This window comes from Primulina eburnea, chromosome 3 (assembly GCF_022965805.1).
Source record: "Primulina eburnea isolate SZY01 chromosome 3, ASM2296580v1, whole genome shotgun sequence".
Taxonomy (NCBI): domain Eukaryota; kingdom Viridiplantae; phylum Streptophyta; class Magnoliopsida; order Lamiales; family Gesneriaceae; genus Primulina; species Primulina eburnea.
In genome coordinates, this window is record NC_133103.1 from 5,395,359 (window position 1) to 5,422,546 (window position 27,188).

General features: G+C 33.1%; 4 protein-coding genes across 7 annotated transcripts; 2 read left to right on the forward strand and 2 right to left on the reverse strand.

Annotated features, from left to right (window-relative positions):
• Positions 1-5,455: 5,455 nt before the first annotated feature.
• On the reverse strand, positions 5,456-7,851 carry LOC140825677 (flavonol synthase/flavanone 3-hydroxylase). The gene is made up of 3 exons (XM_073187584.1): positions 7,248-7,851; positions 5,861-6,188; positions 5,456-5,710 (listed from the first exon to the last, which is right to left on the reverse strand). Exons 1-3 carry the CDS (start codon positions 7,721-7,723, stop codon positions 5,501-5,503), a joined length of 1,014 nt encoding a protein of 337 aa, XP_073043685.1. The 5' UTR covers positions 7,724-7,851; the 3' UTR covers positions 5,456-5,500.
• Positions 7,852-10,025: 2,174 nt separating this feature from the next.
• On the reverse strand, positions 10,026-12,514 carry LOC140825678 (uncharacterized). Of its 2 annotated transcripts, XM_073187586.1 has the most exons (5): positions 12,397-12,514; positions 10,839-10,942; positions 10,436-10,583; positions 10,259-10,336; positions 10,026-10,200 (listed from the first exon to the last, which is right to left on the reverse strand). In XM_073187586.1, exons 1-4 carry the CDS (start codon positions 12,413-12,415, stop codon positions 10,299-10,301), a joined length of 309 nt encoding a protein of 102 aa, XP_073043687.1. In that variant the 5' UTR covers positions 12,416-12,514; the 3' UTR covers positions 10,026-10,200; positions 10,259-10,298. The 2 variants fall into 2 exon arrangements, with proteins under 2 accessions (XP_073043687.1, XP_073043686.1); XM_073187585.1 differs by having other exon boundaries at positions 10,026-10,336.
• Positions 12,515-16,106: 3,592 nt separating this feature from the next.
• On the forward strand, positions 16,107-19,066 carry LOC140825679 (uncharacterized). 3 transcript variants are annotated; one of them, XM_073187589.1, is made up of 7 exons: positions 16,107-16,293; positions 16,403-16,544; positions 17,057-17,158; positions 17,513-17,604; positions 18,087-18,382; positions 18,465-18,558; positions 18,648-19,066. In XM_073187589.1, exons 1-7 carry the CDS (start codon positions 16,180-16,182, stop codon positions 18,981-18,983), a joined length of 1,176 nt encoding a protein of 391 aa, XP_073043690.1. In that variant the 5' UTR covers positions 16,107-16,179; the 3' UTR covers positions 18,984-19,066. The 3 variants fall into 3 exon arrangements, with proteins under 3 accessions (XP_073043690.1, XP_073043688.1, XP_073043689.1); XM_073187587.1 differs by having other exon boundaries at positions 16,108-16,293; positions 17,480-17,604; XM_073187588.1 differs by having other exon boundaries at positions 16,108-16,293; positions 17,480-17,604; positions 18,474-18,558.
• Positions 19,067-24,859: 5,793 nt separating this feature from the next.
• LOC140828079 (protein NODULATION SIGNALING PATHWAY 2-like) lies at positions 24,860-26,317 on the forward strand. The gene has a single exon (XM_073191056.1). The coding sequence runs from the start codon at positions 24,863-24,865 to the stop codon at positions 26,315-26,317; it is 1,455 nt and encodes a 484-aa protein (XP_073047157.1). The 5' UTR covers positions 24,860-24,862.
• The last annotated feature ends 871 nt before the right edge of the window (positions 26,318-27,188 follow it).

Consider the following 27,188-nt stretch of genomic DNA (forward strand, 5'->3'; position numbering starts at 1 on the left):
TATATGCATGGACATAGGAATGATATGGAGATCAAGAATACGTGCATATTTAAATAAAAGGTGATGGTTTATTCTTTTCGTTAACTTTTCCCGCAAGTTAGAAGTGGATTCTATATTCCATTTCGTCTTCATGGATAATTTTTTGAAAAATGCAGGTTTTATTACACACAGTCTGTCTAAATTCTATGTTCATCATATATTTCACAAAAACTAATATGTAAGTCCGCAAAATAGTTTACGTATCCAATGACGGAGTCAGGAATATAATTCTAATCTGGCTAGAATTTTAAACTCTAGAATCATTTAATATTTTAAATTGATATACCTTAATCCAAAAATTATACAAAATTTACATACAATTTTTTTGTAAAAAAATTTGGGCCACCTGAGCTAAGGCCCGGGTGCCAATGAACGTGGATGTGTCCGTGTCGACGGACCATTACCGTCAAGGCTAAATTAAACTAAAATGGCTAATGGTGTATTTGGATTCATCCCATTGAACTCTTGAATACATGAATTTGAAGTGTTATCTTATCTGTGTTTACGTTTTTAACTTGTTTACTAATAACTCATTACTTATGCAATGGATTTAAAATTCTACAAAATGAACAACTCTCATATTCGATGGACTCAATCGTGCGAGAATAATGTTTATTAAAAACTTGGTACCGTAAGCACCAATTTTTAACAAAAGAAAAGTTTTTTCAAGAAAAGATCGAATGAAAGTAATTATTAAAAAAAAAAAAGTAATGCAAATTATTGCAGGACAGTTACCTCTTTTGGGAATCCAGTTGGCACACGTGTGGAATTAATGATGTTTAGCACTTGGGTCATACTCTCTATATTCCATTAACTCAATTTTTGCTCCCCAAATTTAAAAATAATATTAATTTGTTGAAAATAAATGATTTGAATATGGAAAAGTAATAGTTGAATATTTGAATATTGAAAATAAGAGTTGTAAAATTAGAAATTTGTGTGTGATAATGTAGGTAATGATGTATTTTATTTTTTGGATTATGTGTAATGAAACTCTATAAATAGATCTCTCATTTGTGAAGAAAATCACAATTGAGTTGAGAGAAAAATATTATAAAGTGTGTAGTTTGGTAAATTTTGAGAGTTTGAAATTTTTACTTTTTACCATAAATTTTTACTTTTTCACAACACTATCAGCACGAAGCTCTAAAAGTCCTACATACTTTTCCAAGCTCCAAACATAAGAAAAAGGTAACAAAAGTAATAATATTTATTTTACTGTTATTTATTTATTGTGTATTTATTTAATATACAATATAATGTTATTATTAGAAATAATAAAAATAAATTTTTCATAAACTTGTTATAAATCCTGGGAGGATGTTAAGACGACATCCCACACTCCCGGTAAGGGATACGACAAGTATAAAAGCCTATAAGGCTTTTAAACAAAATAAATTATGACACTCATTATAATATTATGATATGATATACATAATTATTTAAACATGTCTAATATTATATATACCATATTATTACCATAAAATTATACAAATACATACCTTTATTTTTTTGTACACCAACGGTCATAAATAGTAAAAAAAGGGCTAGTTTTTGCCCTATAAATATGATCTCACAAACACATTCAATCACTCCAACTTTCTCTTCTTCTCTAAAAATTATTCATCATCGAATTTTTCGAAGAAAAAAGAAGATGGCTTTCTCAAGGATATTTTTAATTATTTTGGGATATTTTTAATTATTTTGGTTATCATACTCACGAGTCTTGTATTTATCGGAGAATATCCTCCTCGTGCGTTTTCTTTATTTTTACAAATACTTGTACTTGTTGTTTATCCGTTACTTTGTATTGCAATATTTATTAACTAATAAAATGCATCGTAATTTTTTTAGTACCACCATGTCAAATTTAACAAAGCTCGAATTTGTTGCGCTCGACATCACGAGAAAGAATTATATGTCCATGGACTCTAGATGTAGAAATGCATCTTGAGTCATTAGGTCTAAGCGAGACCATTAAAGAAAATAGCATATGCACGTCACAAGAAAAGGCAAGAAGCCATGATATTTTTGCGTCGACATCTCGACGATGGATTGAAATGTGAATATTTGACTGAAAAAAATCTCATGGCTTTGTGGAAGGGATTAAAAGAAAGATTTGAACATATAAGAGAAGTTATACTTCCGACCGCCCGGGATGAATGGAATACATTTAGATTCCAAGACTTTAAAAAAGTCAGTGATTATAATTCGGCGATGTATAGAATAATCTCGCAATTAAAATTTTGTGGACATGAGGTCACAGAATCTGAGATGCTTGAAAAAACATTTTCCACGTTTCATGCATCAAATATTACTCTACAGCAACAATATAGAATACGTGGATTCGCGAGATATTATAAACTCATCGCCTGTCTTCTTGTGGCGGAAAAAAAACAACGAGCTATTAATGAGAAATCATCAGTCCCGACCCACTGGATCAACAGCATTTCCAAAAGTAAATGCTGTAAGTAAAAATGAATTTAAACCTGGAAACCAAAATCAATTTCAAAGACAAGGTTTTGGTCGAGGTCGAGGTCGTAGACGTGGACGTGGACGTGGAATTGGTCGTGGATCGTGGTCGTGGTCGTGGACGCGGTCGTGGTTTTGAAAATAATAGAGATAGTTTAATCATCTCAAAAGAGCGTCCCAAACCATCCACTGAAAAGGTATAATGAGAATACAAGTGTTAATGAGAATCACTCAAAAAGATATGAAAGTTCTTGTTACAGATGTGGTACTCCAGGACATTGGTCCAAAGTTTGTCGAGTCCCTGAGCACCTTTGTAAACTTTATAAAGAATCATTAAAGGGGAAAGAAAAGGAGACCAACTTCACTGAACGCAGTGACCGTTTGAGTGATTCAACTCATTTTGATGCTGGTGATTTTATGAATGATTTCTCTGGAAATGATCAATATGTTGGTGGGATAGAAATGAACAATATTGATGCTGCAGATTTTCTCAACGATTTCTCTGAAAATGAACAATATAATGGTAGAATATAAATGTACAATAATTTATTTTTCATGTATTTATAGAATAATGTTTTATTGTATAATTATGATATGTGTTATATTTAAATATATATTGCCAGTAATTTTATTTCATTGCATATTTTTTTAAGTTCAAAAATGGAAAATGCTATGAGCAAAGCTGAAGTTTGCATATCCGATAGTGATACAACGCACACTATCTTTCGAGATAAAAGATATTTCTTGGAACTAAAACCAACAAAAACAACTGTGATGCGTTTAATATGGGCTCGAAGTGTTTCTGGTGAGCGATCCCGCTTGTGCGTTCATGCGACGTCAGGCCCTCACATAAGATTGTAGATAACTCATAGATACTAATGCATCGACGGTTTAAAATTGCAAAAATCAAATATCAAGCATTGAAGCTCAACTATTTAATAACTTCAACATTTATTTTTTTTCTTAATAAGAAAATATTTAGATTCCCATCATATTAGGAGGTTCACTCATTTTCTCACGTTATCGTAAAATTAAATATTTGGTTACACGACTTGCTTATTTTTTTTTTTTTATCATATTGTCAGATAATCCATGATTTTATGCAATTTTCTTTAATTTTAATATTTTTTGTTGCTGGATTGTTGATATATGATATCTAGAAAGTGATGATTTAGTATCGAAAATTGTTGACGTAGTGTCGGACATTGTTGACGTGTATGATACTACGTCAATAACTCAGTGAAAATAATTAAAATAAAAAATAATAATAGACTAAATTGTGAATTGTTCAAAACGTAGCCAAAAATAGATAACGTATAAGTACATGACCAAAATAAGGAGCGAAAAAAGGCCAAGACACGACAATATATATCATCACACAAAGAAGTATAGAAAAGAAGAAACACTTCACTAATCATCTCCTATCACACAAAGTGACCATACTTCAACAGCCATGACTTCGGAGAAAGTGGAAATTTAGTTGCCGGAAACTAGATCGAAATGGGCAAGAGTAGATCTAGCGGAACAAACATGATTTCTAATCCACACCTTCGAATACACACATGATTTCTAATCCACACCTTCAAATACACACACACACGTGACATCTATGCTCGATCATTTGGGCAAATATTAAATTTAATAATGTCGTAACTGAATAAGATTTTATATATATTTTTTGTGGAGTTTGTTACGTTTGGATTCGCTTGCACCACTGTGTACTTCGTGTGGGAGAAGTGGATCTCATGTGAGACCGTCTCACGGATCATAATCTGTGAGACTGGTCAACCATATCCATATTCACAATAAAAAGTAATACTCTTCGCATAAAAAGTAATATTTTTTCATGGGTGACCCAAATAAGAGATATGCCTCACAAATACGATCCGTGAGACCGTCTCACACAAATTTTTGCCTTCAATCAATTATCCAATCAAAGTTTATACACAATACTAGAGCATTTATATCCTTAATTCGCGAAACTCAACCAAATAAAGAAATGAAAACGACCCACCACACACACACACACACGCGAGTCCCTATCCAAATTTTGGCAAGGCATACATAACAAGAACAAACAAGCTAATCCATTGAATCTGGTTGCCATAAATAAATTAGCCAAATTCCTAAAATCCATTGATTTACACACACTGTAACCAAAATCTTTTATCATCAATTCAGGCATGCAAAACACTCAGAGAGGACAAGGCACATGGCATTGGGCCCTCGCCACGTCTTTTTATTTTGCAGCTTTTGAATAAATCAAAGTCGACTCATAAATCTTTCAAGTGATCGTGTTTAATGATCAAGATGAAGAAAAACTAGCTCATGTTGGGATGGTTTGGACATGCACAAATTGCGAATATAATACATGTATAATAGTTGTGATTTTGACTGTATTTTCGATCTCCTATTGTTGCCGGACGCTAATAATCTGCGACCAAGCTTTTCGGCATTCCGTCTAATATTTTCAAATGACTACAGTCTATCATAAGTCCTTTGTCTGAATCAAGATTACTTTGAAAAGTTTGTGTTTACTTGGTGGCCTTGATTTTTATTTTTCTGGTTGAAAAATCTGATTTTTTAATATCTAAATATGGGCCCTGCTTAATTTAATATCGTGTTAAATAAGAGTTATTATCGGAGAAAGAGTAATGTTGCCAGCTTATTTCTTTATTCGGTAAACAACCTAACTATTTATTGAAAAAAGAAAAAGAAAAACTATCTAACTATTTCATGCTCGATTTAAATATATTGATTTTGCATCATAAAGAAACAACACCACATGTACTAATCAATTAGTGCTGAGAAAATTATGCTCGATTCCTATTATTGATTGCAAGTTCGAAGCATGTTTTGTCCTTTTACATATGGTGGCAGCTGTTGCTTGAATGATGGTTTTATCAGGTTATTAAAGAAACGACACACATTTAAAAAATTAATTTATTTATTTTAAACTCATGTTATTAAAGAGTACATAATAATTGGATCACTGAGGGATCTTGTTAAGCTTACAATAAACGTAGTCTTTATATTTCTTGGTCTTATATTTTGATGGCTCATCGCCAGAAAGCTTAGTGATAGAGCCAACTTCGAAATCTGCAGGCGGCTCTATAAAAACAGGCCAAGACATCCTGGTTTGGTCCTTGTTCACAGTGGATCTGTGGAGCACTGCCTTGTATTTTCCATTGCTCAATATCTGTCCATCCAAATATACAAACTAACATCAATATGAGGTTTCCAGAGCACTTTAAATATTTATTTTTACGTACCTCTAGTTTTATTTCTTGACTATTTTCCCACTTTGGGGAAAATGTCCATTCAAACATGTCATGTATGTGACACATACCTCAATTTGGTCCCCAATATGTATGACGAGAGCGTTGGGAATGTAGTTGACATCGTACCAATGCCCGTCTCTAAAGACTTGTAGTCCTTGCACTTCATTAGGCACGAGAATGGTGATAGCGCTCATGTCAGTGTGCGCCACCACTCCCAAGGCCAGGTCCGGCCTCGGGCACGGCGGGTAGTAATTTATTTTCATTAAAAAAATGGCATCGTCCCCACCTATGCCGGCCTTCAGTTCATGCCCTTCCAACCCTAAGCCTAGTGATAGCCAATTTAACAACTTGTCTGTGACCTCCCGCAGTCTCTCTCCATACTCCTCGTTTGCTTCTCTGCCACAAAAAGAATTTGTCCAAACAATTAAATGCATGGCCTTCATACCATAACGCATACACTTTGTTTGTCAATTCTCACCTATCCAAATTCATTTATTGGTATGAAAACTTCTAATAACTGATATATTATGAACGTTAAGTAATATAACATAAATTGTGTTTTGTTAGGCACGACGCAACAAGTGTGTGGGAAAAATCAAAATTGATATTTCAAGTACGTTAGATAATAAACTAATTAACATATGATCTGTAAATAAACTAAATTAAAATCCATCAAAAGAGATTGAAAAAAATGAGTTTTTTTGAAATAATAAAAATACATATTGATGTTAGGTACACCAAACCCTATCTACTCTTGTTAATCTACAGTTCGAGATAATTCTTGTGGATGTTAGTTATTTGAAATTATTGCTAGTAGACTTTAATTAAATAACGAGGCGAAAATTTTGAATAAACTTTCCAAATTTTTTTATTTTTTTTAAAAAAAATCTAGTAACCTTCATGTAGTAAAACCTAAAAAAAGGATCTTGTTCATATTATTTGTGACAAAATATGCATACGAATATAAACTACAACATATTTCAAATCATCAACCCATATATATTCCACGGAGATTACTCAAAAAATTATTGAACATGTTTTTTGTTTATCTTGAGTGACAAAATATATACATATATATTTTTAGAATAAGTATCTTATTAGACGAATATTATCTGTTAAAAAATAATATTTTTTATGATTAACCCAAATAAGATATATGTCTCACAAAATACGACATGTGAGATAATCTCACACAAGTTTTTGACATATTTTTAAAATTTATTTTGTTACAAAATGTGTCATTTTAATTATTGAAATATATTTTATATATTCTTAGAATGGGATTCAAAATTTTTTTAGTAAGAAGATTTTGTACATTTGGAATAATAAAAATTCTCTTTGAAATTTTATTTTTATACGAGATCAAATTTTCATAAACATTTTTCACCTCCTTGAAATCATCGTATTAAATTACATAGGTTTTGACAAATATGTTTCAAATAATAATAATAATACCTGTACTCCGGCGGATTCTTGGGCCAAAACTTATAGTTAGTCTCCGGCGGAGGCCATATCTTATGAAACAAGTGATCCACCCATCCCTTCTTCCCCTCGACCTCCTTCTGCAAACTTGTACCATACCCTTCAATCCCAGATTCACCGGTCTTCGCGACCAACTCCTTTTCTTCTTTCGGAAGCTCGAAAAATTCCCGGCCGACCCTCTGCAATTTGGCGATGACTTCATCCGGGATTCCATGATTCACCACTTGGAAAATCCCCCATTCTTTGCTGGCTTCAGCCATGAGTTTGATCAGGTTTTCTTCATCGTTGGAATGATATTTCTGATCGAGATCGATGACCGGGACCTGCAGCACAACCCCGCGCAGGGTGGTGGCTGCCGGCTGCTCGTTCTCCGATCGGATGAACTCCGGTGGAATGGTGTTCATGTGCTTGGAGAACGAAGCTATGGATTGCACTCTTTCCGCCTCCATATTTCGGTGAAGTTAGGTGCTGCTTGATTCACGAACTTCTTGTTCCCCCTTTCACAGGTATGCATGTGTGCATATATAGATCCTACGAAACCAAGTAGTTGGGGAGTTTTGCGTGACATCTTATGTGTAACTGCACATTGCATTATAGGGAGGGAAAATACGTTACGTAGTTAAGTGCCTATGCACGAATATTTTTTATATTTTATTGGATACTATGTTCAATATTGTCAAATTTTAAATACATACTTTGGATAAAAATAAAATTCGATGCGTACTTCAAAAGCTAAATATGGGCTATTTTAATAAATAGTACACACTCATTAATAACGAAAATACAAGTTGAACTAAGCATGCACTGTTGGCAAATGTCATTTAATAATGGGGTTGGCAAATTAGAAAAATCGGGTAGACAAGGATGAAATAATTGTGAAGAAAAGTCAATCTTTGCAAATTGAAAGAAGTAAATAGAGTTCCCTCCCTTTATTTTGAAATCATCATTTTTTTCGAGTTTTTTTTCATCTTATAGTATTTAAGTGTTTAGTTATATGATATTTGTGAGATATTTGTTCTCATTTATTAAGAAAGTGTGTGTTCTCTTTAGAAACACAGTGAGTGAGTTGTAAACCATACAATATTATAGTGAAATTCTTTTCATCTTGCTCATGGTTTTTACCCTAATAACTTTTAGAGATTTTTCACGTAAATTTCGGTGTCGAATTTATTATTTATTTTCATATTTATTATTTCAAATTGCTGTATGTGGAACAACATGTACAAGATATGAACATATAAGCTCTCAAGTTGTTAACGCTATAATGTATATGTGGTTGACAAGCAAAGAGGGATACAAGATTTTGAGGAGTAAGTTTATTGGGTCCACCGTCAAAGACAAAAGAATAAGATTAATCTCCCACCTGATATGTAACACCACATGCCTCTTTTCTTGGACTCATGGACTATTCATGTCCACCCGTTTCTTCGCATTGGTTATTACAGTGTTACAAATATAAATAAATAAAAGTTGTGTTTTTGGTCATAACTTAATTTTGTTGAAAATAAAGATTAAATTTCTTTATATATATATATATATATATATATATATATATATATATATATATATATATATATATATATATATCTGAATGTTTCATTTGATCAATGCGATATATAACATGAATTAACATAAACTAGAATATAGCGTCCCTGGCCTAGCCACCCTCGCGGCTCCATTGATGGCTAGTTTCCTTGCTAGTGGACACGAAGAAGCTAAACTTAGATTTATGGAAAATATATTTCCTTGATCTTGAAATTGATATCAATAAAATTTAAATAGCTTCTTAAAATATACAGTTCAACTAAATCATTGCAAGTTGAATTTAATGTATATTTACGGGGAAAAAAACTTAATATCTTTAAAAATAATTTCCCTTCAGAAGATTCATGATTCGATTCAGCTGACAGAATATATAAATATTGCTATTTTTTCTAGTAGACAATTAATTGGCTATCTGTTTTTTCCAAAGGGAAAATCCAAACAGATAGCCAATTAATTGCTATCTTTAAAAAATATTGCTATTTTTTCTAGTAGACAATAAATATAGCAATTAATTGCTATGTTTATATATATATATATATATATATATATATATATATATATATATATATATATATATATATATATATAAAGGGAAATCCAAATATATAAATATATATATATATATATATATAACGAAAAATAAGATTTTATATTTTTGAAAAAAATTACCAGATGAAATAACATAAAAACCAACACAACCAAATTGCTTGGAAACCTCATTTACTTTCAAGTACTACTACATAATTTACATAATAAAAACCGACTCGGCTAAACCGGCGTGGTTGAACTGGTACCGGCCAATTCAAAACCAATTCAGGCCACATGAGATTGCTTGTTCACAACGTCATATTAATCATGCACTTGTATCTTCGGTTGTTCAATATCTACCACCAAAATTTGCTTTTATCAAGCATGATTATGTCTTTGCAGATGCATTCATGAGCCACCAAACTACTCCTTCAATCAATCATGGATATTGAAATGCATGGATCAAATCAATGTATCAATTTATCATGAATTATTGACGATACAAGTTGGATCAATTTGCATGAGACTCATTTATGGCAAAATTAATAGATATACTTATTTTAGAAGATGGATGATTGGTTCTGGATTCTGATTTGGCAGTGCTATAACACCCAAATATAACATTTGATTTATGCTGAGTGAGCAATGCCTGCTCGAAGCATTAATGCCAAACTAAGATCTCTCAAGTAGACTTAACAATTTCAATCACAAATGCAAATTATCCCACTAACGAGACGTTCCAACAAATAAAGTTGGTATGTATTTCAACCGAGATATGCAGTTCTAAACATAGTTGATTCCAAGATAACAAGTCTATTTAACAATCCACGAAGAGTGTGGTTACAGAAATGCACCCGAGGAGACAGTGATATGTCTAGATCGTTGTAGGCTGGGTGGTTACAGAAATGCACCCGAGGAGACAGTGATATGTCTAGATCGTTGTAGGCTGCTTCAACCTCCGCAGCAAGAACCACATGCAGGAAGGGAGCCTGAGGATTGGAACAATAGTTGGAGAAGTCAGAATTTGAAAACAAGAGGTATAGGGAAGATAATTTCAAAGAAGGAACAATTAAGATGAAAAAACTTGCTGTGATCAATCCCTCGAACATTATCCATCCCACGAGGTGGCCCACGTGGGCCACCACCATATGGACCACTTCCAGGCCCACCCGGACCACCACCATCCCATTTCTTGCTACCACCAGATCCTTTTCTATAAGCATCAGATTTCTCCATCTGCAGAAAAGGTATAGAGAATGATGAAATTAAATAATTAAGGCAATGTTTGGTGTGAATGACGAAACATTAGTTAATTTGTTAAATTCAATGTTTAACTCAAGTTTTATGAAGGATTAAATTTATAAATCATTATATTATCCATACATATTAATTTATCATTTCTATATCGTACATCATGTATCATCTCATCTTACTAGTTAAAAGATACCTAACAAGGAATATTAGAGTTGGAAAATTGGAGCTAGAGATTACCGAAAGCATCGTCGTGAAAAACACCCCAATGAAATTAATAATAGACCAAAAGAAATCTGTTATTGTTTTTAATCGCCAGAAAGATCTCTTAGATTTAACAACACCTGAAAAACAAAATTCATTTAGCCAGAAAAACTTGTTAACAATATGGATAGATGAATGGATTACATGGATATAATGGATATCTTTGAAATCAAATTGATTTAATATATGGTGTCACTCCACTGAATGAAATTGTATTTCACTGCTATTATTGACAGATTCCTGAGTTCCAATCTCTATTTTCCCCCATGTTTCAGGAGTTACCTGCATTATATAATTACTGATATACGATCTTTACATTTGCTACTACTCCAATCCAATCAAAAATCCAATTCAGAGCAAGTAATTATGGCTGACTGCTGAATTATAGCCACATAGTAAATAATCTGTTTTCATTTCTTATGGCCAACTGATATTATAAAACCAATTAAAAGCATCCATTTTTTCAAACTTCTAACCCTCCATTGCTAACAAGAAAGAATAAAAATTTAGGCATTAACACCCTACAAAACACACAAAAGAATTTGTTCAAGCAAAGTCAGGGTCGGAGAAATTAGCAAACAAGGACATGAAGCCATCGAAACCTTGTCCTAAAATTTAAATAATCACATAAAAGTGAGCATAGAAAAGTGAATATTACCAACAAATGTGTGACTTCAAGCACGAAATGAGGAACTGCAGAGACAGATGATATGCATGAAAACAGACAAGCACCTAAATTATACGCAAGAAAAAACACAAGAACAGTCTTAGGAGATCATGGGTCGCCAAAAGTTTCCTGAGTTGATTAAATAGCCTTCAAAATTGAAACTTTCCATCTAAAAAGAGATAAATCCTTCAAAGATTACATCCTTTTTCCGGACAAAAAAGAAATAATTTGAATTCTATATTTAAGTGACATAGCATTGAATTATTTAAAATTCAAGATACTTTATGAATAATTGAAACATTTTACCAGTTTAAAAATATAAGCTCGATCTTGAAAATACTACTGGTACAGAGCATATTAGACCTTTTCTTATAACTACCACTCTTCATCCCATAGATTCAATGTCCTCCAATTAAAATCTATCCGGACTCTTCACTGGTCAGCAAAATTCACAAACTATTACACATAACCAACAGAAATAAAACTTGGGATGCCATAGATTGGTCTTACAGCCAGTAACCCCCACGTCCAAAAAAGCCCTAATACAAATAATTCCAAATTTGAAACAAACACGCAACAAAGCACGAGCAATTGAAATCATTGAGCGATCAATTATTTATTCAGATTATTATCCACAAATTAAGCCGGAAAAAATACATATTCACACAACTACAGAGCCTATGATCGCGATTCAATAAGTATTTGGGAGAATAACGATCGACGAACAGTTAAATAAAGAGAAAAAGTTCGTAATACTAACAAAAATAGGAACCTGAATTGCAAAAAAATAATGAAATACACTAAATGATCGGAAGATTACAGATGAAAATAACATAAATTAATTGATAATACGAGCAAAAAAATTACCTCTCTCGACGTAAGCCATGGTACCGACGACTCCTTTGCAGCGTCTGTCGCTCGGTTTTCTCTGTTTCAAAACTAAAAAATAAAATAAAACTGCGGGAATAATTGTGTGCGGGGTAGTACAAATATTGTTATTCGTGTTCCTTCCAATTACTAGTAGCCACGTGGTACACCGGGTTTGCATGTTAAATTTTAGTTTTTTTTTTTTAAGAAAAACGATGGGTTTAAAAAAAAGATTTCAGATACTCGACATTTAAGAAATTTTTCAAAAAATTCCACACTAACGATTAAAAAAAAGGTAAATAAAGACGATTAAAAGAAAATCAACTAAGCCCCAAATTATTATGTGTTTTAACCGAGACAAAGCCAAAATTTGATAATAAATCGGAACTGAAATTTTTACCATAGTTTTAAAACTTTTATACATAATATATAATATGTAAAATATTTAGAAAGAGTAATATAATCATTTTATTATAATTAAATAAGTTATTATATATTTGTTTAAAATTATTATTTTTAGATAGTTATCATATCTTGAATTTTTAAAAATATAATCAATTTTTAGTATCAAATCATTAATAAAGCGTACAACCCAATTTATTTTTCATTTATTACTCAAACCTTCTAAGCTTCTTGGTTGATAGTTCGATGTGATTGTATTATTTTTATGGAAGTTTAACCATGTTTGATAAATAAATAAAAAAATCAAACAACTTTTATTGAATTAAAATAGAATATTCTTTTTATTTTTTGCTTTATAGAAAACTAAAAGGAGTATACAAGAATAGGTCATTAAGGTTCCGTTTGGTACGTGTGATAGGATAAGTAAATAATTAATAATTAAAGTGATTAAAAAATGAGATATATGGATTAATAGTATGGTGAGATAAATAACACGGTATTTGGTATGATTTTAAAATGATGAATTAATTTTGTAAATTAAATTGTAATGACCAAAATGTCTCAAATGCTAATTAAATATATATTCTTAAAATTATTGGATAGATAATTAAATATTATAATTATAATTTACATTTATTAAAATTAATTTAAATATATTTATTAGAAATAAATTTGTAAATATATATTTACTTTAATAATTAAAATAGTAATAATATTTTAAATATTAATTTTATTGTTAAATAAATTTTAGTGATAATTACAATATTATTGTTTTTTTTAAATTAATTGAAAATAATAAAAATATATGAATTAATTTATAAAAATATAATAAAAAGTTAAATATTATATTAATTATTAAATTATATTAATTTAATTTTCATATTATATTGAAGAAGACAATTCAAATGTATTATGGTCAATATACAATCTTATCATGATCACTATTCAAGAATTATACATTATCACACTTTTGAGAAGCGATATTTAATCACAGAAATAACATGATTAGTGAGGGCTTTCAATCATAATCAAGGGCTTGAAGACTAAATAAAAAATGAACAAAACACAAGATAATGAATGATTATTTAATAATCATTTTCTTATTATGATTATCAAACATAGCCTAAGTGAAGACTTCCACGTTCCAACACTCGTTTAGTAGACAATAAGTGGAGTGTAGGAATTGAGTAGTTCACACAGATAGGAGGAGATAACGAAATAAAAAAAAAAATTGTACAAGAAATGAAACGGTTTAGCTTTTCGGATAAAATATTTAAAAAATCGAATTGAAATTTATCACGACCAACCCAAATCAATCATTGAACGCGGATTTGTGATTTAGACAATTAAGAGCTAATACAAGAAAGCTAAAATGGGTAAAACGTGCATTAACATATCAGTTTATCAGAATATATGGTATAACTTTATTTTTTTTATTACGTAAGTAAAAAAGATCCGAACATCGTAACCCAAAAGAAGATTTTTATTTTGAGGAAATTAGGAAGAAAACATTAGCGGAATATAATAGGCTGAAGATATATATTCATAATGGACTTAATCGGGCCCCGGCCCAAGATATTCTCATACAACTTTTTACTTAACGGGCCTTGTCATACTGAGCCGAAAAGAACGGAGTCAAGATGTTTTGAATCGGTTATTCCCTCTGCGCCTCTTTCCGCTCCGATCCACACTGGTTAATCGCCCGCCGATTATCGAATTCGAGCATAAGAACCGTCCAACATACAGTAACATCTCCAATTCGAGCACTTCTTCTTACTTCTCTATTTGGACGGTTCTTATGCTGTTATTGCAAATATTTTTCATAAATATGTCAACATGGTCTTTGGAGTCAAGATGGCAACTTTCTCCTAACAATGGATAATTCAAACTCGTTCCTTGCAAACTAAAGTTGCCTAATATACACATTTGTTAATCCTAGGTGCTACAGCCTAAGAGCGAGAAAAAATGGGAACATCCACAGATTTCCAACCCATGCTGTAACTATGGTCTAAATTCATAATGGATTTCTCTACTGGAAGTTCTATCTTGTCCTTTAGAATGAGAATCATTTTTATTTTAGTTTTTGTGTTACTCTATGTTATTGGAAACAAGCTGCCTGATCTTGTTCTAGACGATAGGATCTTCAGTTTTTTTTACTAGTTTGCTTTTACTTGCTCTTTGTTCATTCTCTGGTGTCATAGTTTATCAGAACGATTTACGTTGATTGATCCATAATAATAATAACCCTTTCTCAATATGATTCGCACTGTTTTCTCGTTTAGATGCAAATTACTCCAAAACAATTTTTGATTTAGTGATATGATTATATTGAGAAAATTTGCAGTAATTTGCATCTTAACTGTTTTGATTAGACTGAAATCAGTGTCAAAACACAGAGGAAGATTGGACGTGAGATCAAGACTGCACGAGCATTTGGTTTGATGCCTTTCACCACAATGGGAACCAAACAAATTACCTACGGGAGAACAATGGAGGACTAGGATACAGATTTCGGATATGAGATCTATGAACACGATTTTGTCGAAAATGATTCTCAAGAAACCTGAAATCCTACGTGCTTTTTTACCCTGCACCTTTTCGTGCCAAGAGAACCGAGGATGGAAAAATTGTTGATCTTGGAACATGTTGCTTGTATCAATCGTGACTACTATTTAGAATCAATTATGCTATACGTGGTGTAAGATTTTGTGCCAACATAAACCAACTCATAACGTGAAACGTCATGTTTGTGAATTTTAATAGGAATAAGCCCCACCTTCTAAGCTTGAATAAATGCTTTTGTGCGCACATTTGGGTAGTTTTAAAATTTGAGAAAATGAATATTACAGAATTTACTAAAATAGATTTTTATAATATTTTATATTAAATAAAAATAACATACTCATATTTGATAATGTGATATAGATAATATAAATATAAATATTTATTTATAAAGCGAGATCTTTTTTACAAATCTTTCTTAAATGAAAAAAAAACATCTCATCGCAAAATAAGTTTTATTAAGCCTCTTCTCTCCTGAGTAGGTATCATGTGAGACCGTCTCACGGATCATAATCTGTGAGACGGATCAACCCTACTCATATTCACAATAAAAAGTAATTCTCCTCGCATGGGCTTAGCTTAGTTGGTCAACAGCAGTAAATCTTAGAGCAATAAAAAGTAATTCTCTTAGCATAAAAAGTAATATTTTTTCATGGATGACCCAAATAAGAGATCCGTCTGATAAATACAACCCATGAACCGTCTCACACAAGTTTTTACCCTTGTAATAATTTTGAATAAAGCTCGCGATTCACGATTTTTTTTATAGGGACGCGAAAAAACAAAAGTTCATTCTAAGTTGGGAGCAGAAACAGAAAAATGGCGGCGACAATCGGATGGTACGGACCATTGATTGATCTACGCAAAGCTTCATCTCACATAGGAGATTACGTACAACTCCTGGTCTTCATTCACAAATCCACTCCTATCCAGGTTGTTGGCCGATTTCTTCTGTTTATTTTTCGCGATATTAGTGATAACAGATACTAAATTTACTGTATAATTTATTGATGTTGCATCTGTTTGTACGATAATTGGGCAGTACAAAATTTCCAGAAATGGAGGAGAGGTGGTGAGGCTGGATATTTTGGTGGGGGATGAAACAAGGACGTATTTTCCAGTAACCATCTGGCAACAACAAATGGCGTCGAAAGTTGTTGCTGGAAATGTTTGTTTACTTCAAAGTACGCTGTTTGTTGTTTAAATCATTTTGATTAATGTTGTTTCGGGTGTGTTCTGTTTTCATGTCTGTTGTAACAATATTGGGCTAAGAAATAGTCCGATGATCTTCTCATTGCATTTAAGACTTGGGGTAGTTCTATTTGATCTTCTCATCCAGCTGCCCATTTCGACTGTTGAACGAACAATCGAAACATTTGCCACGAGGGATTCCTTAGGTTCTTGAGAATGGCAAAAAAAATTCAAAACTTGATTGCTTATTTCATACAATTTTTCTAACGCTACAATCTTCTCCCACCATTATAGCTCAAGTAGCCTCCCTGACTCTCATTTGGTACTGTTACCAAATCTTGCCCGACCTGATTTGGTGGATATGTTTGGATTGGATTACTTTGTATGGACCATTTCTTTCCTTCAGTTCCTTTCTCTGCTGCCTTTCTTTACAAATTTTAGGTTGTCCGCATTTTAGAGTTCGTTGATTCCAAATTTTATAAGTAATGTCTTCAATTGTTAACAGATGTCAAAATCACCAAATATGGAGATTCTTTGGAGGCCAGAACCCTCCATTGTTCATCTTTGCAGTGTCTTATCCATTCGGAAGATTTCCTTGCACCAAAAGGTACTTCCCACATACCTTCTGTGTATATTGCTCCAGATTGTGTATTCGTTCTTCAGCTTTTGAGAGTTTTGGTTATTTCTGAGAGTTGCTAGAATTTGGCTTGGGAGTATGGCGTTTGTTATTATTTCTTTTGGAACTTCTAAAAATGCATCTTAATTTGATTTAGTATTTGCCAGGCAAGAAAATTAATTGAGTTCACGGATATAAAGCTGAATTTAAGACAGTGGATGCTGCTTGTTACAAATTACCTACATATTGGTTTTGCTTGTTTGAAAATTTCCCATACCTATGACACTTCGATAATCAATTATGCACAAACAGGCGTCATCGAGTTGATAGAGGAATGTCGTGTAGGGATAACAGCAAGAGACAAGCTTAAGAAAGTTGTTGGGTGGCTACAGCAAGTCAGGCTTGCTCGTTGTGGCAGTGAAATAAACTACTATGAAGTAAGCCTTTCAATATTGAACTAATTTTCGTTGACTTTTCTCAGACATTGGCTTTGGGGAAAACTCTTGGCATTGTTTTGAATAATTCATGGCTCAATACTATTCTCAACAACCGAGGTTAATGTAAATTATCACCATGCTCTCACACGAATTATGCGCTTTATTTTGTAAGCTATCACGACCATTTTTAGGTATCTTCCGAGTATACTCAGCTCTGTCAACCATCATCTTTTTGTTATCCAGTTTTTGTTCTTACTTTGGTTTAGTTCGAGTGTTTTGATGTAGTTTTTTCACTGATTGCATATGTTTTTGTGTTGATCAACTATGCTTGGACATGCCGTGTTTCTCTGTGCTGGATAGCTATCAAAGCCAGGAAGACATCATAATTATATTTATAAGATTCATTACCCAGTCGAGATAGTTTTCCTCTTCCTTATTGATGGTTTTTATTCTCGAAAAATAATATACTTTATGATTTCCAGCACCAGAGGCAGGTAAAAGTAAATTGGAAAGTGCGGGAAGAGACACAATCTAAGAATTGTTTATCCCTCTCAGAGTTGAGTGATTTAAACAAGTACTATAAGGCAACTTTTAATGCATATGTTGGCGAGATATTTCTTCCAATTACCTGGATCAATCTTCGTGAGACTAATGCTGAAAGGATGTTTATAAGTACAAGACTACATGCGCTAGCTGATGATGGATTGGTTGATGATCTCGTCACTACTGGCTGCCACCTATGTGGCACTCCTGTGAATACTGGACTTGGATATGAAAAGTGATCAAATATTTTTTTTTGTCGTGCTTCATGTAACACATGATTAAAAAACTTGTTTTCTGATACACAATCTTTGTTTCAGCGGGGCGAGCATGCAGCAAAACAGGTTGCCTTTATATTGTCAGAGAAGTTCGGACCGTATCCATGCTGTAGGCACCATATACAGACCTTTCTGGGTACTGTGTTTTTTTTTTCACATCATCTGTTTTCTTCACCTTGCTCTCTAATTTGCGAAGGAAATTTAGATTCAACTGATTATTTGCAGTTATATGTTTGGGACGACTCTAAACATGCCCCGATTCTTGTCACGAACAAGGCTGCTGAGCTTCTATTCGGGAACATCCAGGCTGAGAAAGTTGAATCTTGCTATAAAGTCCATATGAAAAAACAACCCCATCATAAAAAAGGTACTGAATGCAATATCGGGATCGAAAAGAAGCCGAATTTGTACATGATTTGGTTGACTTTATTGAAAATGTTGCTTCAACGAGGAAAGAATAGTCCACTGAAATTTAAGGTAACAGTCGATGTAAATAAAGACTGGGAAAGTGGGAGGCTTGAGATGGTATCTGTTTCAATCCCAGCTTTAGTGAGGTTATGATGTTGTTGCTACTCGTTTAGATTTTGATTTTTGCAATGGTATCAATATTGAAATTAATATAATGAGTATGAAAAATATATAATGATTTAGTCTAATTTAGTTGTAAGGTGGTAATGCCTCATTTGGAACATAGCTCTACAACCAATTTTCAATTGTGGTCCTAATTCTGATAATTAATTAGCATAACCGATTATTTATTTATTTTGGAAAATGACTAATTTGTTAGAGACATAAAAACCAAATATAAAAAGCCTCGGAAATGTTGATACTGTAAAAGACGAATGCAACATGTATCCAAACCGAAAATAGTAATATGAAAAATCATTTCATAAATATGGTTAATTTAGTGTACAATTTTTATATATAAATAAATATTATTTGTTTTTTAATTTTTTATTATATTATTAATGAACTTTGTAAGAGTTCAATTACATTCAAAAAATAAACATAATTATAATCTTAAAATTTATGTATCTTTAAAAATTGTAAAATTCTTAAGTATTTTAATATATGGTTTATACTCTTAAACATTAATTAGTCTACAATCGAGTAAAATATTCACTCACTTTCTGACAAATGTTAATAGCTATTTTTTTTTTTCAATTTTTAATATCTCATGCATTAATTCATTATGAAACTCAAAACTTAAAATCAATTATTCAAATTAGAATAAACCGAACAAAACTGAAAATTATAGTTTAAGTATAAAAATTTAATGATTTGGTTTTATTTGGAATTTTGTAAAATCAATAAAATGTGGTTTAATTTGAATTTTTTTAAAAAAAAACTAAACCACATTTGCCAAAATAATTTCCAAAAGGAACGATTTGCCCAGTTCGGAATCTTGACATCACCAGTGCTTCCAATATATAATTAAATTAATCGTCGTTTAGGAATTTAAATAATTGTTACATGTGAAATCAGTCCATTGAAAAAAACAAGGCCACTAAGAGTTCCCAATATCTTAACTTTCCTTAACAAGAAATCCTTTACCAAAAACAAACTTAAACAGTATTTTTGTTCGTTTAATCTATTATTAAATATATTTTAAAAATTCATTTATTTGTAAAAAAAAATTAAGTTTTTCTCGAAAAAGTTATTTTCTTGTGTATGAAAAACAAATTCGAACACAAAATCGGAGCGGAAATATGGGCTGTTGATCGTACAAATGTCCAATGGCTGTTCAATTTGGTGCCGAAGACTTTTCAAATTTTGATCTTATCATGGGGAAAGCTCTGAAGGAATGAGAATGTGAAGCTAGCTATGAGACGGGGCTTCTCAATCAGCTGCTGTCACAGCTTCTTTACCTATAGAGTTCCTGACACAGTGGACTACTGCTTCCCTGACTGCCTACAAATCTGACTGCCTACAAATCTGACTGCTAATCCTGTCCAACATCATTATTACCAGCACCAGCAACGGCCACCCATGTCTGCTCTAAAGTGCAATATAGATGCGTCGATCTTTGCCAGCAATAATGCCACGGGATCTGTGTTGTCATTCGGGTATCACTTTGCCACCTGAGATTGTTAGCAGTCGAGAGGCCGAGGCATTGGCATTACTGGAGTCACTGATTTGGACTACTGATCTTTAGATAAAAGATTTGATTTTTGAGACAGATTCAAAGCTCGTGGTGGATACATATCTTACTGAATTTGGGGTTTCACGTACTATGACATCGTCGTGCCCTCTTGACGGTAGAATCATCAAGCGATTATGGCGGCCCATATTGCGGCTACGTCGACATATTCATATGCTAGCTAGTCCTACTGTTTTTTACGTTCTTTATTTTCTCGCTTCTGTATTTCTTGCCGATTGTATTGGTTCAGTTTCTTTGTATTGAATTTTCTAATTGATCAACACGCGATGCGTACGTACGTATGTATATATTAAGGTTTTTTATGAGTTAAATAAATATTTTTTGTAAAAAATTTAAAAAAAAGCGAATACAATTTATTACAATATGTTTTATGATTTTTTTAATTTATTTAAAAATAAAGTACTTATATGCCATATAGAAGTGTTAGAAAAACTGTTAACAATGGTAGCATATAGAAGTGTTAGAAAAATTGTTAACAATGGTAGCATAAAAACGAATTTGTAGAGATAAAGCAATAATCAAAACAAGTGTGATGTTTACAGTATGAGTATAATGTAAAAGAAAGCAAAACCAAATCGAGTCATGTGACGTGTACAGTTTCCTTAAAACATATTCGTTCTCTCATGTATGTGATTCGAGGATCGTCTTGGACGTCTATTTCTCAGGACATAACGGAACAACCAGCAGTGATTAATAGCTTAAAGTGTCTGAATAAAATAAAACTTCTTGGTGGTAATATAGAATATCAGCAGTACATTTGTATCTCTACCTACTGGCGTGCTAGCTGATTGCTTCATTCCTACGAATCACGACGGTTGTTAAAATTTTAAATATTTTATAAATAAATGAATTATAAAATGGAGCACGTAATTTTCAATAATTTATTGTCAACTGCTTTGACGGCGCCAAAAAAGCCAACCTCATATTTAACCCCACAATAATTGAATATTCATCTTAAAACGTGTTTTAACATTTAAAAGACGACGATTTAACTAAGTAAAAATTAGTATTACTTTACAATTTATTCAATTTTACATGTCTCTACGCTCATTCAAAACTCGAGTTCAAGTAGTATGATATTTGAACTCGATTCAACTCATTTGTATCGCTACATGCATACATATGGAGGGTCAATTATATTTGAACAGCTTACTCGGTAACTTATTTAATTAGCTAAAATATATTCTTGATTTCGGGAGGCAATTTAATTTATATCTAATTATGGCAAAAAAAATTAAAAAAACGTATTCTACCAAGTAATTTATTACATACAGCTGCTGTTCATGTGTTGTAATAGGCTAAATTCTTATGGTTGACTACTAATTAACGAGTTAAACATTGGTAATTAGTCAAATGCACAAGCGCCTGCATTGATTTTTGTTTTGTTTTGTTTTTTTTTTTTGGAAAAAAAAGAGAGTAAATTAGAGATTTTTAATTTGTTAGTGAATCAAGTTCACAATTAAATTGTGTGCATGTAATATAATTCTTAAACGTGGCTAAACTATATAGTGGGTAAAAATAAAATTTATAGAAAATTTGCTCAAACGTTTTTATGTATTCGATTAATGTCTTTTCTTTTTTGTGGGAATTGAGTTTAGTGAAGATAACATATATATTTGCTAAATATTAGTTACTTTATTTTTTTAGTTTATCAAAGATTTTTTTTATATATTTAACCAAAATTATAAATTGGTGATTGATTGAATGGAACCAGATAAAAAAAAACTAAACATGTTTGACTAATCATGGAATCTTTGAATAATTTTTCTCCAATCAATTTTAAAACAAAAATTTGCGTGAAATGGTTTCACGTATCGTATTTTATGAGACATATATCTTATTTGGGTCATCAATGAAAAATTATTACTTTTTATTGTGAATATAGGTAGAGTTGACCCGTCTCACAGATGAAGATTTGTGAGACTGTCTCACAAAAAACCTACTCCAACTTTAATTATTTTGACTTGTCACATTTCCCTTTCAATTCAATATATCAATTCATGACACCGTTTCTATTACTTTTCAACAGGTTCTTATTGGTTTTCCAAGGCATTTCCTTCATTGGGAGTTTGGGACCCAAGACGTTATTGGATTTTCCATTAATCACCTTGGATTTTCCATTAATCACTCCTCAAATAAAATTGTTTCCTGTCAACGGCCGGAGGACAACCGAATCCGGTCCTTTTGACGGAAAATTCAATACTTGGGCATCCATCGTCAGTGTTTTGCCGCATCCACATCGGCCTATCAGCCACGCATAGCAACACACATGGGTTCGGAAGTAGCAATGCTGGCATGCATGAACGGGATATACAGGAGATTAGGCATGTCATCACATTTATGCTAGTTCCACAATTTCGTATAGACACGGGTACGGGTATGGATCTATGTATTTGTCTATACACTTCAAGCATAACGAACATCATCTATATACAAATGCAAGTCCATGTATGTTTTACTTTCTGCCTGCCATCAAGGTAAGAACTCAAACTAAAGTAAACCAATGTATTCACTTGTCCTTTCTAGAATTTAGCCCCCAATTATTTTTGTCGTCTTTACGACCCATTTTTCGGATTAGTGATGCACACAACGAGTGACACACACACACACACACACACACACACACATATATATATATATATAGTTGAGCCGGATTTATGAGCCGGCAAGTATGTAAACAAAATTGTTATAGTAACTGGTTCGTTAAGGACATTAGGGTTGCCAATCAAATATATTATATATCAATGTAACCAAGCCTAGTAGTTTTCACTTTGATGATTACTAAGTTAATAGGATCCCAGCCATTTTTTACATATTAACTTGTTGTTTTGAACTTTATGTGCAATTTCGGCGTTTAATGTTTTAGAAGGTATTTAATTTTTTGTAACTTACGTTGTGATTCTTGGATGAAACAATGATGTTATTGCACGTGGTCGGAATGTAAAGAACTAGAAGACACAAATCTTTTAGGCTACGTTTGGTTGAAAGATAGGATAAACTAATGATTAGTACGTAAATGATAAAGAAAATGATTGTGGTAGGATTGTAATATATGATGAAAAATAATATTATGTTTGCTAAAATTTTTAAGTGTAGGATAATTTTGAATTTTTTGATGAGAAGAAGAAATTGTCCTTCCCCTTCGCGACGGCGACAGTGGCGGCGGTGGTCGGAAAAGGTTGGTGGGGGAGAGGAAAATTAGCGACGGATTATGAAAACCCGTCGCCAATAGCGACAGTTTTTTAGACACCATCGCAGGTCTTGTGAAACCGTCGGTAATTCGACATATAGCGACGGTTTGTTAATGCATGAAACCGTCGCCGAACTTGTTTTGATAAACCGTCGCCGATCTCTTTTGAGAAACCGTCGCTAATTTGAATTTTAGCGACGGTTTATTAAAAAACCGTCGCAGACCCACTTGCAATATATTAATTCACAATAAGGGGTATTGTTGTCATTTTTCTTCCGGACTGGAGTAGGATAATTACTATCCTGCTTAATTTGATGGATTTATAAACCAACTCAAACAGTGTAATTGTCTACCAAATAGTCAATCTGAAATTAAAAAACAGAACCAAACAAAAGATTATAAAACAATCCATCTTTAATCAAACATACCAAATTGGGCCTTAGTAGATAGACTCTGCACTTATGCAGACAACCAAAAGGGATAATATTAAACGGCTTCAGAAGTTAAAATAAATCTGTTAAAATATAAATAGTATTGAAATTATTTCGATAAATTAATATATTGATAATTTTTTTAAATCAAAATACAACACAAGGACGTTGGCCATAAATTCATAATTAAGGAAGTGAGAGTTTATGAACAGGTCCATATGCCGAATAACTTACATCTTCATTGTGTAAATTAATATCAGGTATACTTATTTTAAACGAAAATTTAATTAGTGTAAATAAACGAGATTCTCTCAAGTTGTTTCAAAAATATGTATGAATCAAAACAAATTATCGGTATTGTATTAATTGGGTTTTGCTAATTCTACTTATAGCTTTTATTTTGGATATATGGTTGGCTTCCCTTCGATGGAAAATGTTATGAATTTATTATCCTCAAATGTGAAGCGACTATATATAATTTATTTCTCTATTATTTTTAAATTGAAGCTACATTGACATTATTGGATTAACCCGTGATTAGACAAATTATTATTTAAATCAAAGTAGTGTGCTAATCCATCTCTTTATATTAATTCCTCCGTTGTAATCATTCCATCTCCCAGTTCAATTCATATACAGCCGAGCACTTCTCTTAGCCATGGCAATGGTTATGGATCTTGATTTTTCAAATTATAGTCATTATATTAACATGGCCACCACGAACACCACCGGTGATGGTGGCTATTGGAACGACTGGTCACCGGTGGTCGACTGGGAGGAACTTTCCGGCGGACAGGACGAGTTCCACAACCTCATTGACTCCATAATGGATGATCAAAATATTGTGATACATCATGATCAATCAATTAGTCCTGACATGAGTGAAGAATATTATAATAATTTATCATCTCCGGAGTGCCACACACTTATGAGCACAGATGAAGAATCCTGCGGCGGTGGCACGGAGGATTGCAAGGGGCTGAGACTCGTCCACCTCCTCATGGCGGCGGCTGAGGCCCTGGCGGGGGCTAACAAATGCCGTGAGTTGGCTAGGGTGATATTGATTCGGCTCAAGGAGTTGGTGTCGCCAAATGCGGGCACCAACATGGAGAGGCTGGCATCCTATTTCACCGACGCCTTACGAGGCCTGCTCGACGGCGGGAAGGGCGGCGGCCACCAGTACAAGGACGAGCACCGCCAGACGGATGTTTTGGCAGCGTTTCATTTGTTGCAAGACATGTCGCCTTATTTGAAATTCGGACATTTCACCGCAAATCAGGCTATTTTTGAAGCTGTGACTCATGATAGGAGGGTTCATATTGTTGACTATGATATAATGGAAGGTATCCAATGGGCCTCACTGATGCAGGCCTTGGTGTCTAGAAAAGATGGGACCCCGCCTCCCCATCTTCGGATCACAGCCATATCCAGGGGAGGTGGGGGGCGGCGTTCGTTCGGCACCGTCCAAGAAACCGGCCGACGGCTAACATCGTTTGCGGCGTCCATAGGTCAACCATTCTCATTCCACCAATGTAGGCTGGATGCGGCCGAGACATTCAAACCATCATCCTTAAAGTTGGTGAGGGGAGAAGCTCTTATAATAAACTGCATGTTACAGCTACCACATTTTAATCATCGATCCCCAGATTCAATCGCTTCATTCTTATCCGGGTCCAAGACCCTAAACCCTCGACTAATCACCCTGGTAGAAGAAGAAATGGGGCCCACTGGAGACGAAGGGTTCGTGGGCCAGTTCATGGACTCATTGCAGCATTACTCGGCTATCTGTGACTCACTGGAGGCCGGGTTTCCGATGCAGGGCCGATCACGTGAGTTGGTGGAGCGGGTTTTCTTGGGGCCCCGGATAGCGTGGTCGTTGGATCGTGCCCATGGGGGTGGCAACGGGTGTTCCTGGGGGCAGTGGCTGGCCGGGATCGGGTCATACCCGATGAACATTAGTTTTTGGAATCATTGTCAAGCTAAGTTGCTGATAGGATTATACAACGATGGGTATCGGGTTGAGGAATTGGCAACCAATAAACTAGTTCTAGGATGGAAGTCACGAAGCCTACTTTCGGCTTCTATTTGGTGCTTTCAAGATAATGATATGTAATTTGTAATCTTGGTTAAATCTTGCGTTGATTTTTCTACTTTTAGTCCGTACTTATTTGTTGTGATGTAAGTCCAGTTCATTAATTGTGTCAAAACCAGCCTTTTAATTTGATCTTCTTATCCGTTTTACATATAAATATTTCCTCTCTTTTGCCTAAAACAATGTTTTATTTCTCATACAAGAGTATAAGGCAAAAGATTAACTCACAACTATCAAAAGGACCCACAAATTTTTATACAATTCCAACTTCTAAGAGATATATCTAATTAATGGTCATTTACTACAAATTTACACTACAATTAATTAACGTCAATGGAAATTGCGGTTAAGTCACGTTTGACCCCATGGGGTAGCTGTTGAAATATCCCTCTCTCACGCGTGGGTCACATTATTTTGAAGAGGGTATCACTGGAACATGGGAAGATTCCTGGGAATGTTCCCTCATGTAACATACATATCCCAATTTTGATGACATCAACCATCTAAATTAATTCATAAATATTGCACATTAAATACTCCTCTGACTTCACACAAATTAAAATATATATTGGCCGCAGCTTTCTTAATATTTTTATTAGGGAAATAATAATCTGTCCAAAGCATTTCCAATCATCTTTTAAACCCTTCTTATTTATTCTTATTTTTCTAGGTAACAACTTTTAATTTTTAATTCGTTGAATACTTTTAAATACAAATGTTATTTATGTTCAGAAATTTGGCACTGATTAGCTCGTGAATCGGAATAAGATGATGAGATATGCGTTATCATAATAATTCATAACTTTAACCAAATATATATAATCAATTAATATTTTATCGTTTTAAAATTATCATGTAAAATTTGACCATTAAACGACGGATACGAAATTTA

Excerpts from the sequence above, each read along its gene's own strand:
- LOC140828079 (XM_073191056.1), top strand. The coding sequence starts at position 24,863 with ATGGCAATGGTTATGGATCTTGATTTTTCAAATTATAGTCATTATATT.
- LOC140825677 (XM_073187584.1), bottom strand. The coding sequence starts at position 7,723 with ATGGAGGCGGAAAGAGTGCAATCCATAGCTTCGTTCTCCAAGCACATG. Across the intron at positions 6,189-7,247 it reads AAGAATCCGCCGGAGTACAG|AGAAGCAAACGAGGAGTATG; the intron begins GTATTATTATTA and ends TTTTTGTGGCAG. Across the intron at positions 5,711-5,860 it reads ATATTGGGGACCAAATTGAG|ATATTGAGCAATGGAAAATA; the intron begins GTATGTGTCACA and ends TTGGATGGACAG.
- LOC140825678 (XM_073187586.1), bottom strand. Across the intron at positions 10,584-10,838 it reads TTTTCACGACGATGCTTTCG|ATGGAGAAATCTGATGCTTA; the intron begins GTAATCTCTAGC and ends CCTTTTCTGCAG. Across the intron at positions 10,337-10,435 it reads TGTTCGAGGGATTGATCACA|GCTCCCTTCCTGCATGTGGT; the intron begins GCAAGTTTTTTC and ends TCCAATCCTCAG.
- LOC140825679 (XM_073187587.1), top strand. The coding sequence starts at position 16,180 with ATGGCGGCGACAATCGGATGGTACGGACCATTGATTGATCTACGCAAA. Across the intron at positions 16,294-16,402 it reads ACAAATCCACTCCTATCCAG|TACAAAATTTCCAGAAATGG; the intron begins GTTGTTGGCCGA and ends ATAATTGGGCAG. Across the intron at positions 16,545-17,056 it reads AAATGTTTGTTTACTTCAAA|ATGTCAAAATCACCAAATAT; the intron begins GTACGCTGTTTG and ends AATTGTTAACAG.